This window comes from Strix uralensis, chromosome 4 (genome assembly GCF_047716275.1).
Source record: "Strix uralensis isolate ZFMK-TIS-50842 chromosome 4, bStrUra1, whole genome shotgun sequence".
Taxonomy (NCBI): domain Eukaryota; kingdom Metazoa; phylum Chordata; class Aves; order Strigiformes; family Strigidae; genus Strix; species Strix uralensis.
Genome location: NC_133975.1, coordinates 51,967,606 through 51,984,087, shown reverse-complemented (window position 1 = coordinate 51,984,087; position 16,482 = coordinate 51,967,606). Strand labels below are relative to the sequence as shown.

The following is a 16,482-nucleotide window of genomic DNA, read 5'->3' as shown; positions in this document are numbered from 1 at the left end:
CCTTGTAAGAACTTGAAGGGAGGATTCCTCATGTCACTGCTCTGTCCCAGCAGCTGATTTATTTATATTTGAATTCAGATAGGAAGAACTAAAATACAGACAGAATACACTGTTCGAAATGCTCAAATTTTAGCATTTGGGCACCTTCAAGAGCAACTGACTGATTTATCACTACAACAACACAAAGATAACTTGAACTGTTCAGACAGCATGAGGTTTTTAAGTCTTGTATTTCTACAAAACATAACAAAGTTAATGCAACATCCTAGACAAAGTGGAGGGCCCAGAGGACAAAGCAAGGTAGAGCTCACATTTCTTGTTTTTCATCCTGAGCTCACACTGACATTCAGACTATATATATATTTCTCTGCATCACAGTCTGTGGTGGAGTGGAAGGACAAAAGTTACAAAGGGGTGCTCTTGCTCGTGCCAGCTAAGCACTGAAAGCACGCTTTGCGGAGTGCAGAAAACAAGAAGTCTTGTGCATTGTTCTCCCATAAAAAAAGAGCAAAATTCCCCCATTCCAAAATGCATATTTACAGAAGAGCAGCAAATCCCTATTGTACACTACCAGCCTTCAAGGCAACACAGAATAACGGCCAAAGCATCTAGCAAGGACTTCATCTTCCTCCTGCACGTGATATAGTTTTACAAAACATGTTGCTTCATGCTTCTTATGATGGGGATGTCACTCCCAGGCTGCTAAAGATATGATGTTTGCTTGGCCAGAGTCTTCTCTGCTTATTTTGTGGCTATCACATTACTCAGCAAAGTGCATTCCTGCTGAATGACCGAGGTAGGAATTTGCCCCATGCACAAGCACACAAGAGTTAGCAATTGCCTAGATATCACTAAGGAATTGCTTCCTAATGAATCTTTTGAGCTTCTAAGAAAAATTACAGAGGAAGAAAATTGGCCTTTTATTCCTCCAATCCTGATAACGCCTTATCACTGACACTTCAAAGAATCATTAAGCTTTGCTACTACCAATTCTGGCACGATTCTTTGTTGCTCACAATAAAATTACATTAAGCAAATACAGTGCATTATTTAAAGCCACTAAACAGCTTCTTTCTAAGACAAACTAACATCATTAGTCAAATATTATACAATTCACATTAAAGGCTTTTTATTCCCTGCCCAGCTTCACAGCTTCTGTCCTGAAGGTCTTGGATATAATTCCACCATGGTTTACGATATAATTATTTCTAGTTATTTGGAACTGTTTAACATCTTATTATCATTAATACGTATTTTCTCTGTTTTGGATTACACATTGCTTCCTTATGTAGTTTTAGAAAGCATTAGGTATTCTAAACACACTCTGGCCAAGGCCCTGGTGGCAGCAACTTCTCCTTACAAGACCTCAACAGGTGGCCACTGCTCAGCCCTCTGCAATATGCACAGTTTTGGGACATACAAGTCAAAACCATTCAGGTACACAAAGATAAGCGTTAAAAAAAAGCATCGATGTTATTTCCCAAAGAGGTAGTTACAAATACCAATAATTATAATTCATCTCTGCAGATCAGCCCATACATGGACTCTGCACTGAAGTCAATAGAATTCAACATGTGCCAAGGCCTTCCTCTTGCTTGATGTTTAGCAGTGTCAGAGACAGATGACACTAGAATATTTACACACAGCAACTGGGATCTGGTCTGCTTCCATTAAAACTGGATATGGGGAAAATGATCTACATGTAGAAAGTACAGGGTGAAATGAGAGAAGTGAAAGGTATGCTGATGTTTCTCAGTGTTTGGGATTCTCTTGAAACTGTATGCTTTCACCCCCCCTACAATTACTTTGAAGGTTTCTACAGTATTTGCTGACTTTCTGTTCTAACAACATGCAAAAATTTTCCAGCAAGGTGTTTCTGTTTCTCATTTCTGATATAAAATCATAGACTCATAGAATAGTTTGGGTCAGAAGGAACCTTAAAGATCATCTAGTTTCAAGCCCCCTGCCATGGGCCCGGACACCTTCCACTAGACTACATTGCTCGAAGCCCCGTCCAATCTGGCCTTGAACACTTCCAGGGAGGGGGCAGCCACAGCTGCTCTGGGCAACCTGTTCCAGTGTCTCACCACCCTCACAGTAAAGAATTTCCTTACATCTAATTGAAATCTACCCTCTTTTAGTTTAAAGCCATTAACCCTTGTCCTATCATAAGAAAGAACGTTGGTTTCAAGATACTAATACAATGATGCTGTTTCATGTGAAGAAGTTAAAATATATTTGTTTAAGCACATGCCTGTTTCTTTTTAAAGAATTCCAGAGCCACAAGTTTTTATATGTGAAAACTGGAGGAGTAGGAGAGGCTAGAGTATGTTGCTGAGACCTCTGAGTGTATAAGACAAGCATGATTTAAGTCTATGTGCTTAGAAGATATCACTAGTCAGGTTGCAAAGAAAAAAAAATTAAAAGCCAAGCACACCAAAAAGCAGATTAATATACTTGCTAATACCAATAAGGTGAAGGAAAAAAAAAATCTAGAAGGTGGCATCATTCAGCTTTCAAGCACATACAAAACAGATACAGAAGTTTCCTTACTTTAAATTTGTAAGAGATTATGAAATGCTGAAACTGCTGACAGTAGAGGAAAAAGTCAACCAAACAACAGTGCAGGCTTGCCTTTTAGTGGAAAGAAGGCAAAACTGTGTTATGCTGTTTAAATCACAAAAATTATTCTTGATTTCAGCAGTGTATTCGCAGCCCATTGCCTTTCAAATCCCTTAGTATTCAGAAAGCCATACAACTGAAACACTAAAACAATTAGATGGTAACAGTATTTCAAACTTTTAATCATTGTAATAATACCTAGCTGATAGGCAATATACTGTGTTAAATTTTAAGTACAGGTAGACTAGATGAAATAGATTTATCACCAGATTGAAAAGGACTCCACGGTCAGAAACAGACTTAAACCACAGATCTCTACCAAGATTCCATCCCATCTAATCTAATCTAATCCAATCCACTAGTGGTGTTTTGGAGGTTTTCTTGGGGGTGGGGGGGATGTTTTCATTTTCTTACAGTAATAGGCATGCAAGTTAGGACTTCACAGAAAAGTTAAGTCCGTGTATATCCAAAGAAGCGGAATACTAAACATAAATGCTAAGGACCAATAATGGGTGTCGTATTATCTATCACCATGTTTTTAATTACCTTCCACAGTTTAAAATGCACAGACTCCAAGTTCATGTTGTGATAAAGTATTACCACTGTGTTTTCTTTCTTTTAATGAAAAAAAGTTCTTTTCATTCCCCAAGGACTCAGTTGTTAAGAAACAACCATCCTGCTTGGTACTGCAAGACAAATATCACTGCGCATGCTGTGATTATGATTCTCATCTAAGGCAAGATACCAAATTTCAGTCTATTTAATGAAATAGAATTTCCTTGGAACACCACTACAACAATTTTGAAGATGTCATCATATCTCATACCACAGCAGTAAAGTAGTCACTGAAAAATACAGAAATCTCAGATGATTAGAGCACTTAGGAATTATGTTCTTTCTGAAAATCAACTACTGACTAGAAAAACTGTGCAAGAATGAAAGGACTATTTAAACAAAAAGAATCACCTTATTAAGCCTGTTAAAAAGTCAATTTCTCAGAGTATAAATGGCCATTTTCTTCTATATACCTCATTACCAAAAGCCTTGGAAAAAAGGTAGGCTAATGAAGAAAAGAAGCAGCCTAGCCTCAGGCCAATTTCTGCTTTTGGAAACGCCTGTGTAACTATTGATGAAACAGAAAGAAGGTGTATATGCAAACTAGAAGAAAGAATCTGGACTAGTGTTTAAATTGCACTTGTAAAAGATCATGTTATTTGAATAACTCACTGTTTAGACACATCAGGCATTATTGTCTGTTCTTTTTTCCTTGTATCCACTGTCGGCTCTACAGGGGTAAGTACTACAGCAGCACATGAGACTATCGACTGGTATGAGTCTTCCCGGCAAACTGCAAAGGTAAAAAAAAATCTCAGCGTTAAAGAGTGAACTCTGTATTTTAAATGTTTAAAGGAAAAAAGAATACTGTCAAGTCATACTGTGATAAACAAAAATGCTTACAATTAATCAGACTTCACTGTGGTCACCTGCAATGAAAACTTCATTGTTTTTCACATTATCTAAAGTGCTTGCTTGGCACTTTTTTTGGGACAGACCGATACTCCATCATAATTCACCACATTTTACCTAGCACATTATCTGATGTGAGTCTGCTGTAGCTCACTGGTGTGTCTGAGTCCTCAAAGGTCTTATATTTCCATAAATGACATAAAAAATGATGCACTTCTTTTTCCTTTTCCATCACAAACTGAGACTGGAGATTATGGATGGTTTTCAGACAAACCTCCCACCTTCAAAAATTTCTGACTTTGTAAGAAAACAGATTTGAGAAAATCTGATTAGTGATTTTTTTTGTCTTCAACCGTTACATCTCCCTTTAATCCAAAAATGCCAAATCCAAATGTTCTAGGACTGATATCTGATATATCGATTCATGCTTTCCATTTATACAAATTAGCTACGTATTACTGTGCTGAATGATATGATATGACTTAGATGATATTTAGAGCTAGAAGACTGATCATTATTTCAGCTGAGCATCTGGCTCAATTAGCACTAATAAATGAATACCCAAAAATTCCTGACCTCCAAACACACAGCTATATTTGTTAAAAGTTATACATATTCTAAATTGCAAGTGTCACTAGTAGTTTAGCACTTAGCAGTCACCATTCCTACTGATTTTGAAGGTATAGATTTCCTTTACAGCCAAGGTGTACCTTTATGAGCCAAATAAAAGTTTCAATTAAGAGTTGGTTGTATTGAACAAAGCACAGTAGCTTCTTATATTATACATTTATGGTACTGTTATATATATCCTATATAAACAGGAAGAAATGTGGTGACCTATCTTTTAAACAGAAAATCACACAGTATTTGATATGTATAACATACAAAACTGTTTTATAGAGTGTACGTATGTACATACACAGCCAATAACGTAGCATGTAAACCAAGGATGACCACAACAAATTCTCTGCAATTCAAAACCAGAAAGAACCTACTTTATAAGTATATACATTTATGCAAGATTGTGACAGCTGGAAACATTGAACTATGGCATTTATTTACCAATGGAAAACTTGTTTCTGAAGACTTTCCATCCTCCATAATTATGTGCCTCCTTATTGCCCACAAAAAATGTACCTTTTGCACAGCCTATGCCCCTCTTACCAGGGAAACAAAAACGGAGTAAATCTTCATTCACATTGCCTTGACTGGGCCAAGAACAACTAACTGTGGCCTTTTACCCTGAGCGTTCAAATCCCATTCAGCATGAATTCAGCGCACATCAACAAGATACGTCGCATGCCCGATGAATACCCTGGAGCAATAACTAGTGCTTTAAGGCAGCTAGAGAGTAGATTTTAAGGAACAGGTCAGAACAGCGCTGGATATTTCTACAAAGGTCAGAAAAGTGCAAAGGTGTTCCTTTCTTCAGAGCAATTCTGAGCCATTCAGCAAGCAGCAAAAATGGCCAGAGCACAGACAGATTCTGTCAGGAAGAGAATACTTTTGTGGAGTACATGTAATTACATTTAATGCATTTGATGTTCTCCAGCATCACTTATGCTTGTATTTTTAAATATTAACGTGCACATTGGGCTAAGTGACTATGACGCATAAAGATGACTAGTACTGAAACCTTACCGTCATTTTTCTTTGGAACCAGAGCTACTCAAAACTTTGTCACTATCAGAGACACCCATCTCCAAAACATGGTTATACCCAAAGAGAACTTGCTACACTGCCTACAGGTATACAAATGGGATATACATTATAGCTTAATGCATAACAAATTAAGGAGGCAACAAATGCTAAGTATATTGAATTAGAGAGACTACATAAGAAAAAAAGAATTTTAGGTGATTTTTATCCTATGTTACATGCAACCAGCATACCATCTACTAGCAAGGTGCAATTCGGTAGGCACAAATTCATGTACAAAATAGTACCTTCTCACTACAACCAGTGACTGAATATGTGCAAATAAGAACACTTATGTCTATTTGACTCTTGATTTACAGTCAAAGAATTGTAAAAAGATAGGTTTGTCAAAAGGCAATATTGATATTCAGTACCTGAATTTTAACCTGAAACACTGATAAAAAAGGGAGAGTAAAGGATGAAGCAAATATGTATTTTTCTTTAAAAGACCTATGGTACCACTTGAATATCTAGTTATTACTTTAGAAATTGTAAAATGGTGATTATGGAAGCATCACAAGGTAGGATTTTCCCTAGATCAGCCACTGTCCATCAGGGCAGTTACAAAGATAGATAAAATACAAAATCACAACTAACAAAGAAGACATTGCTAGTCTCCTACCCTGTACAGGAATTTCACAAATGAATAAGACTGTGAAATTGCTTCTGTTTAATAATTAATGCTATATAGGAGTTGTATAATCCCCTAATTTACAGCTGACCCAGTGGTCATCCAGTGATCTGAGCTCATGGAATTTATTATCCTCCCATTCTAGACAGCAATACTTTTGGGTCTGTTTTTTGAAAACCACTACAATTCCTCCTTTTTATCTCAAGTCTCTGTGCACACAGTCATAAGTCGTTATGGGACAGTATAATTAACTAAAATGCCATGAAATAGCGACAGCACAGCAGCAAGTAATTTTCACCTACTAGAGTGTATTCTCTTATTATCTGTTCATAACTTACATTAAAATAATGAGAATGTGCTTGAATGTGGACTCTCAACTTTAACATTGATGGGAATGGGCACTGTTTTACTTAAGGAGACTGTTTTCATTTTGCACTTCAAACCTTTCTTACATGTAGCTTCTTTTCTACACCTTCATTTTTTATCTACAAGTGGCTCACATTACCCCCCAAAAAGCCCATTAGTGATGTCCACATATCATACTCTTCATAAATCCAAATCTCTTAGATTCTCAAAATAGTACAAACCTCAGAATAATTAATCCTTTTAAACATAAATCCTCTCACGTGTCCAATTTGCACTTTAACAGCCAGCAAGAACTTTACAAAATTAGCTTTACCACATGAATTGGTAAGAAAAATAGAGAAAAGCAGAATTTTCAATCATCTGAGCTGGTGTTCGGAAAAGCCATCAATGTGAACAGCTGCCCCAGTCTATTACATTATTCCTGACATGAGTGTGCAAGTTAATTCCTGCTCACCACTCTCTGGGCCCAGCCATTCAACCAGTTTTCAATCCACCCCACTCTCTGCTCATCCAGTCCATACATCAACAGCTTGTCTATAAGGATCTTATGGGAGACAGTGTTGAAAGCCTTACTGAAGTCATGGTACACAATATCCACTGCTCTAATAAAGAAACCAATAAGATAATTCTCCCATCTATCTGCTACATTTTTGGCACACAAACATTACATACATGTCATAGGTAGAGGTTCATTATCACACTTGCTGTTGCACACCTCCAGAAGTGTGGAAAAAACTGTATAAGGTATCAACATCAAGGGAAACAATCAGCTAATTTTATACTAACTGTAGCAATTTCTTTAAGCTTAAGAGACTAATACTTAGTATCTCAGAATGTGTTATACACCAACTACTTCCTGAAAAAATAAGTAATTTGCATGCAAGTGAGATGGTATCATAAAGGACAACTCTACAGAAAAAGGAAACAAACAGTCTAATATCATAATACTACTATAAAAGATCTGTACTGCTTTTGAAGTTGCATAATTTCTCCCTAGATTCTTCAATTTATACTTCAATGATGCATACAGTTTGTTTTCTTCCATTGCCAAGTGTTTTAAAAGTACCCCATCTATTTATCACTAGGAGTGCTGGCCTGGATTTACCCTCATTGGTTTAAGCAGTCCCAGAACACCATTCACTATCAAAACAGATCTCTACATCTGGAGAAGCAAAACATTAGCTTTTTTTTTTTCCTTTGCTGTTTCTTTCAAGAACAATGAGAATGACTAATTAAACAGTTTTCTTCTACTTTGAACCAACCAGTGAAAAATTTTTAATTCCCTGAATAGTAGGACAGTAGGAAGCCTTCAACAGCTACTGAATAGAATGTATCTCTCTGGAGAATAAAAAGATTTTTAAGCTCTAGGGGTGTCATTTACAGTGTCTACTTCAAACACTGTTAATTGTATATATTTTTTCCCCTTCTTTTTTTTTTTAGTAAGAGAGAGAAAAATCTGGTTATCACCACTCACTATCAAAAAAAGTCTCCCTTGACACAAGATGCAAGTGATGGTTAGATGAAATTAGCAGCAAATACTACCTGCTTAGAGAAAACAGAAGGGGAATGTTCATATGCAATGTGCAATGAAGCATAAGGGATTCATGACAGAGGGAGACAGAAAACACTGAAGTATTTCTGGATTTGAAAAAGATGGGCACTTATTCTGACAATTCAAATTATTTACACTTGTGCCTGTAAAGTTTAAAATAATCATCTGTCATCGTTCAAGAGACAGATCAAATCTGGAAACAACTGCTGTTTTATACCAAAAAACCTTCTGCTCTGGTAAAAGCTAGGCAAGCAGCCAGGAGCATGGAAGGTGCTAAATACTTTCCCCTGAAATATCTGTCAGCTGCCACTGTAGAAGACAAGGGACTGAAGCATGGGGGAGCAATGTCTGGATCCCAAGTATCCAATCGCACATTCCTTTTACTACTGAAGGCCAGAAGATACACCAATTCTCAGTGTAGGCATTTACATTTTGGAACACTGTTTCCTAAAAATGGCTCTGTCATGACAAGGCTCAGGAAATGAGCCACCCTCTGAGGTGCTCTGAACAAAGGACAGGGAAGAGCTGCAAGATATGCTACCCATACACAGGTTTTTTAGATAAGGAAAACATGGGGCAAAGAACTGCTACATGCGAGACAGAGATTTTGCTAAAAAAAAAAAAAAAAACACACAAAAAAAAACCACCAAAAAACAAACAAACAAAAACCAACAACACAAAAGCCAACCAACAACTAATCTTTAGTAGACTAGTCTAGTTTTGAGGACAAGTGAAGACATGAGGAAAGAAAAAGTAACATTTAAAACATTTAACTCAAGCTATTTTCCCGGAAAATCTACTCAACTAGAAATAGTTTATACAAGAGGAAATCTAGTCAATTCATTCTGGTATCTCCAGTAAGAACTGTGGGTAATCACTGTGCTAATCCTTTCCTCACCACACTGACATGTCCTCTGATATTCTTGGTCCACTCAGCAGGCTCAGAAAAGAACCACTGTTCAGATGTGTCTCTTCATCAACCCCAAACATCACCTGCATGGAACACTTAGCAAAACCAAGTGTATGATTTCAGTTCCATACCATCTTTCTCAGCGCCAGAAACACAACAAAGTCTTTTAATACTTTGTTATTAAACCCTAAAGCCCAAAGAGACTTTCAGTCTCTTTAAAGAAACATAAAAGGTCAAGATACATGTGAAAGCCATTTTTTCCCATCCACTTAAGAAAAGCCTAATATTAAAAAAATAATTTTTAAAAAAGCCTAATTTTCCTGCTGCTTGATTCTAGATTTGATGGTGGTCTTTGGGGGAAATAAGGAAACTAAATGGATCTCTATTTCATTAGTAGTTCAATAGTTATTCTAGGGCCCCTTGTCCCTTAGAAACAGCCACATTTCACAATATTGGCCAGACGAATACTTAAGAGAATGAGACTATACACTCACAGTCCCCAAAGGGTTTGCTGTAATAATTCTGCAATAAAACCACAGGCCCAATTCTTAAACACTGCATAGTCACAATCAGAAATTTTGTAATAGCAACATTTACAGGCCCATTACAGGCAAATGAATTACTTTCTATCAGGTTCTTATGTTTCCTGGCAGTTTTGTGGTATTCACAAAGGCTGTGATACACATATCTGCTTTGTGCTATCCACACTGGCAGCCAGCGGCAAAGGATACATAACATGGCATTAAGCAGGAGCCAGGAAATTCTAACACACCAGCAGTTTTGCAGTGATTACCTGCACCCTTGCTTTTGTATCCTAAATTTGTTTGTTGTCACAAGCCACTTGTGGTGGCCCACTTGCATGTTTTCTGTTATGTACACTGTATTGACAGAACAACTGTAGTTTGGTCTCTCTCCATATGGACAGGGTAGAACCTTAATTCCTGTTCAGAGCCTTCTCAAGCAGCCTCCCTCAGCTTATAATGACTTGCAGACTTGCTTAAACAGTGGGGTTATGTCTGTATTTATTAATCCCTCATGGACTTTATGAATTTGCTCAGTTACTTCCATTCTTGCACAAACATACAGCATCTACAATGTCCTGTTCCAAAGCTAAACTATAGGTTACATGAAGAAATATTCCTATTTGAGCACTTTAAACTAGTTTCACTTGACTTTCCCAATTTTAGTATTGAAAAAGACAATGCACAACTCCTCCTTTACTTTTCACTCAGGATTTTACAGACTTCTTTTGAATGTTTCGCCAGTCATCTCTTCTACTGGCTGCAGAATCTGTGTTTGTTCCTGTATAAAACCTGTTTCATATCTCTGACCATCTTGCTAACCTCTCCATGAACAACCACTCCTTGTTGCAGTTCCTGCAATGATGGACCACTGTAGCCACAGCAGAACTATAACTGCATTCACAGAAAATCAGGTAGGTTAGTTTTTCAGCTGTAACTACTGTACACTTAAAACATTCTAAGTATATCTCTTTATGCTTGAGGCTGCTTCTAAAATACTTTCTTATTCACAGTGAACTACTTAAAGCAAATATTGTTCCAAGCAGCCTACACCGGAATTGAAAAAACAACCTTTAAAAATAAAGCATATTCTATATCCAGTAGGCAGTATTTCTTCTCAATATCAAAAAGCATTGTTTTAGTGTTATCATTAGGACTTCTGAAGTAACAATTAATTTTCGTTAGCTTTTGGCAACACTATCAGTCAGGGTGATGTCACAGGCTTGCATTTTCAGCACTGTAGTCTGTGGCTTGTTCTGTGACATGGACATGAATAAAACCCACATGCATAAAGCTTGTGATGAAAGACTAATGATCTGAACCCCAACAATCACGTCTAATTCTAAGTGCATAGTTTCATAATTGAACAGTATAAATATCCATTAGAATAAAAAGTAGTCATTAGGTCTAGGATGCATGGTAATAATCACCATGCGGTCCAAGTAAGTGCATCAATTTATTCACAAAAAGGCTTTGAAGATAACTGGTTAAATCAATTTCCCAGAGAAAATATCTGCAGGTAGGTTCATGGGGCAAAGGAGGCTCACCCAGACCGCCTCTGCCAGTAGCATGTCTGCTGGTCTCGGCCTATACACAAGCCTGAGTTCTCAGGCCCCTTGGTCCTCTTGGCTCTGAGGGTAAGTCAAGTGTGAGGCTGCCTGCAGAAGCCCTTGCTGGGAAATAAGAAAGAAAAACACCACAGTCCCGGGTGATGGAAGAAAGCAGATTAGCCAGAACCTCCACTTTTCCAGTAAGAATGCAAAAGGTATTACTGAAAGTGCCAACTTCAGACAGAGGCATAAAGCCACTCCCTGGTAACAGCCATAAGGAAACTGGGAAACTCTTGTCTCTCCTCCTAAAGGACATGAAAGAAATCCCAATAGAGATATCACCAGCTCAAGAGCTGGCTGCCTACAAATTCCCTTTTCAGCCAAGAGAAAAATAGTTTTAGTTCTGTTATTGATCACATTTGGGTTTCTATTTAAGCTGTGTGACATCTTCAAGGAAAAGAGAGAAACAGGAGCAACTGTGACACTGGCATCTTAAAAGGAGGAATATAAAAAGACCTGCAGGGCATTTCTGTAGGCACAATACAAGCCCCTGAAGGAATGACTACTCTAACAACAATATTCTCGACTGCCATTCACCACAAGTAAAACTGTCAAAACTCAATAGCAAGCGTTTTCAGGAGCATAGTCTCTTGGCTTGAACTATTATTCTTGGCCTAGCTGAAATAAAGACTGACAGGCAAGCAAGATTAATTTATTGTTGTTTGTATTGAATGGCTGTAGTCACAAGAAATTAATTTAAACAATTAATACACTGATAAACCTCCAAAAGCATAGCTTCCCAAGAGAAATTATTAAATAAAATGACAATGTCAGCTCTCCTTGCAGTTTCTAAAACAAAAGCTCACCAGGAAATTTATGTGAGGTATTTTTGTTTTGCAAGAGTACGAGGCTATTTGGCTTTCTGTTCTAACTGTATTGGCAGCTGCTAGCAGGAGCATGAGGTACAGCTGCCAGTAGAGTTGTACATCATCTCAGTTGCAGAATGACAGCCTTTGTCAACCTCACTGACAAGCAACCCAGTGAGCAGTCCCTACAGCAGCGTATTTGTCATAGCTATTCCTGACTCATTCCTTCTTTCACAGAAGTCACTCATATACTGTGTATTAGAAAGTTACACCAGACATTGAAACAATTAAAGGATCCATAACAAAAATGCCCTCTCTCTCTTTTCTCAGGGAACACATCTTCTATATTTATTATAAAATTCAAATAATATATTTTACATCTTCGCTCTCTCTAAGATGGGTGGATCCTTTTTTTAGAAAAAAAAAATATTGAGGGAACTTTGCTATCACTGTTTTTGTTTAGGGATTAAAACTGCCGCAACTCTGGAATCTTGCTTAGTTAATAACTCCAATATTTGCACACCTCCCTTGAGAAACTTCAAGATCACTATGTGCTTAACTGGTATTGAGGATTTGGTTTGCTTTTCTTAGGTCTAAAATTGTCAAAATTTGTAAAATCAGTTTTCTGGTACTATGTAATAAATCTAACAACAATACATATCAAATAAAAGCAATCTCTTCAGAAAATAAAAATAAACATATATTGGGGAAAGTCAATTCCACCTTATTCTTCAGACTCTGTCAAAAGTAGTTACAGACCTTTCCTGGGCTAAGCTGTAGCCTGGCCCCCACGCTCGTACAGGATCCTACAGGAAAGAAAACTGAACTCAGATGTCTCTGCAGTCATTAACAATCTTGCATAGGAGCATGCATAAGCAAACAGCTGGCTACTACTCCAGCTGACTGCTCCAGTGTAAGCGCAAAGCAGTGGAGAAACAAGGAAAGTGGTTAGAGCACCACCCACAGTCTTACCGGTTCATACTCCAGCAGCGAAGGGACAGGCCAGCAGCATTATGATCAGCTATTGATATACCTCTGAACCAAGAAAGGAAATGAAGAGGCTTTAAGGAACAGCAGGTTAAATCCTGGGCTGAGACAGAATACACCACCTTATGTGGGCATCTACAACTAGGCACTAGATAAAACCTGCGTGTGAAGGAAGAGCACTTGTATGTTTGCAGGATTGGAAAGGGAAGTCTCTTCACTGGTATGCTATGACAGCAAGCAAAAGATGGAGTTCAGAAGACAACCAGAATAAGAATTTCCTAGGATGCTCACACAGCTTTTCATGCAATACCAGGGAAATGGTGTTCACAAGCTGTCTAGGTGACAAGAAAGGTCAGTGGTAGCTGTGGAAAGGAATGGTACAAAGTCTCCTGTGCCACGAAGAAAACTAGGAAACAGAATATGACTGACTGTCCATTTGTCATGCCTGCACTTTTAAAATTCTGCCCATTTACATAACTTGCAGATTTTGCTATTCTTTGTGTTTGTCACATAGAATTTACTAGATTTCAAGGCCAAGTGAAACTATTCTGGTTGTCTGATCTGACATGTGGCACAGGCACATGCTGTGGTTCTTCCAAAAGTTCAATATTATAGTCCCGATGCAAAACTTTGAAGAGTAGAGGTCACTGTTATGCCAAGTTCGTAAGTGATCTGCTGAGTTCTTCAAATTACTGGTCAAAATAACAGCATAATTTTTCCAATTGATTTTCAGAAGTACAGACTTCTAGCCAAACATCTATGCTGCAGATAAAGCATATGCCAAGTAAAATATATGCATCTGTTTGAAAAAGCAATAAAACAATTGATCATTATACTGACACCTTTTCACACGTCCTCTAACAGTCTCAAATATTCAAAAAAAATCACTAAGACTTGAAATCTAACCAAGTTTTGAAGGCATTGTTTTTTCCTTTAAAGGGTCTGGTAGGGAATGGGGCCCACACTCACAAAAAGGTGTTGGATTCATTAGCTCATCTCAAGTGCATCTATACCAATGCACGCAGTATGAGCAACAAACAGGGTGAGCTTGAAGTCATAATGCAGCATGAGAACTATGACATAGTAGCTATAACAGAAACGTGGTGGGATGCCTCACACGACTGGAGTGCAGCAATTGATGGCTACAAGCTCTTCAGGAGGGATAGGCAGGGAAGGAGAGGTGGTGGAGTGGCCCTGTATGTAAGAGAATGCTACGACAGCTCAGAAATCAAGTATAGTGATAACGGGGTTGAGAGCGTGTGGATCAGGTTAAGGGCCAATAAAGCAGATGTTGCTGTGGGAGTCTGCTATAGACCTCCCAACCAAAGCAGTGAGGTGGATGAAGCTTTCTATGAACAGTTGGGAGAAATCTCGTGGTCACTCGCCATTGTTCCTCTGGGGGACTTTAACCTCCCGGATATCTGCTGGGATCACAACACAGCAGATGGGGAACAATCCAGGAGGTTCCTGGAATGTGTGGAGGATAACTTCCTCATACAGCTGGTGAGTGAGCCGACCAGGGAAGGTGCCCTCCTGGACCTGCTTCTTGTGAACAGGGAAGAGCTTGTGGGGGCAGTAAAGGTTGGAGGCTGTCTAGGGTGCAGTGATCATGAGATGATCGAATTTTTGATCCTTTGAGAAACAAAGAGAGGGGTTAGTAAAACTGCCACCTTAGACTTCTGGAGGGCTAACTTCAACCTGTTCAAGAGACTGGTTAACAAAATCACTTGGGAGGCTGCCTTGAAGGATATGGGAGTCCAGGAAGGCTGGACAGACTTCAAGAGCGAAGTCATAAAGGCACAGGAGCAGGCTGTTCCCATCTGCCGAAAAACAAGCAGGAGGGGAAGGAGACTGGCCTGGCTAAACAGGGACCTTTGGCTGGATCTCAAGAACAAAAGGAGAATCTATCGCCTTTGGAAGAGGGGCCAGGCCTCTCATGAAGACCATAAAGTCATAGTGAAGTTATGCAGGGAGAACATTAGGAGAGCCAAAGCACAGCTAGAGCTCAACCTGGCTACAGCTGTTAAGGATAATAAAAAAGGTTTCTATAAATTCATTAACAGCAAAAGAAGGATTAGGGAAAATCTCCCTCCTTTACTGGATGCAGAGGGAAACATGGTAACTAAGGATGAGGAAAAGGCTGAGGTGCTCAACGCCTACTTTGCCTCAGTCTTTAGCAGTGGAACTGGCTGTTCCCTGGACGCCCAGCCTCATGAGCTGGGAGATGGGGAGGGGAAGCGGATTGAGGTCAGCACAGTTGAAGAGGAGGTGGTCAGAGACCTGCTACACCACTTGGATGCACACAAGTCTGTGGGACCAGAAGGGTTACACCCAAGGGTGCTGAGGGAGTTGGCAGATGTGCTCGCCAAGCCACTTTCCATGATTTACCTGAAGTCATGGCTAACCGGGGAGGTCCCATTGGACTGGAGGGTGGCAAATGTGACACCCATCTACAAGAGAGGCAGGAAGGAGGATCCAGGAAACTATAGACCTGTCAGTCTGACCTGGGTGCCAGGGAAGGTCATGGAGCAGGTCATCTCGGGTGCCATTAAAAGCCATATAATGGACAACCAGGGGATCAGGCCTAGTCAGCATGGGTTTATGAAAGGCAGGTCCTGCCTGACAAACCTGATCTCCTTCTACGACAGGGCGACCTCCTTACTGGTTGAGGGAAAGGCTGTGGATGTTGTTTACCTTGACTTCAGTAAGGTCTTTGACACCGTTTCCCACAACACTGTCCTGGCAAAAGTGGCTGCTCGAGGCTTGGATGGGCACACGCTTCGCTGGGTAAAAAACTGTCTGGATGGCCGGGCCCAAAGAGTTGTGGTGAACGGAGTTAAATCCAGTTGGCGGCCGGTCACGAGTGGTGTCCCCCAGGGCTCGGTTTTGGGGCCACTCTTGTTTAACATCTTTATTGATGATCTAGACGAGGGGATCGAGTGCACCCTCAGTAAGTTTGCAGATGACACCAAGTTGGGTGGGAGTGTTGATCTGCTCGAGGGTAGGGAGGCTCTGCAGAGAGATCTGGACAGGCTGGAGCGATGAGCTAAGGTCAACTGGAGGAGTTTCATTAAGGCCAAATGCCGGGTGCTGCACTTGGGCCACAACAACCCCCAGCAGCGATACAGGCTTGGGGAGGAGTGGCTGGAGAGCTGCCAGTCAGAGAGGGACCTGGGGGTGTTGATTGACAGCCGGCTGAACATGAGCCAGCAGTGTGCCCAGGTGGCCAAGAAGGCCAATGGCATCCTGGCTTGCATCAGAAATAGCGTGGCCAGCAGGGACAGGGAAGGGATCTCACCCCTGGACTCGGCA

The 16,482-nt window shown here is 39.6% G+C and overlaps 1 protein-coding gene across 5 annotated transcripts in view; it reads right to left on the bottom strand.

Annotated features, from left to right (window-relative positions):
• The window catches only part of CCSER1 (coiled-coil serine rich protein 1), a 728,522-nt gene that overhangs the window by 542,068 nt on the left and 169,972 nt on the right, over positions 1-16,482 (bottom strand). For all 5 annotated transcript variants that reach the window (XM_074866749.1, XM_074866751.1, XM_074866750.1 and 2 more), the window contains exon 5: positions 3,850-3,970. In XM_074866749.1, coding sequence (XP_074722850.1) covers positions 3,850-3,970 — 121 coding nt within the window. The remainder of the gene's footprint in view (positions 1-3,849; positions 3,971-16,482) is intronic.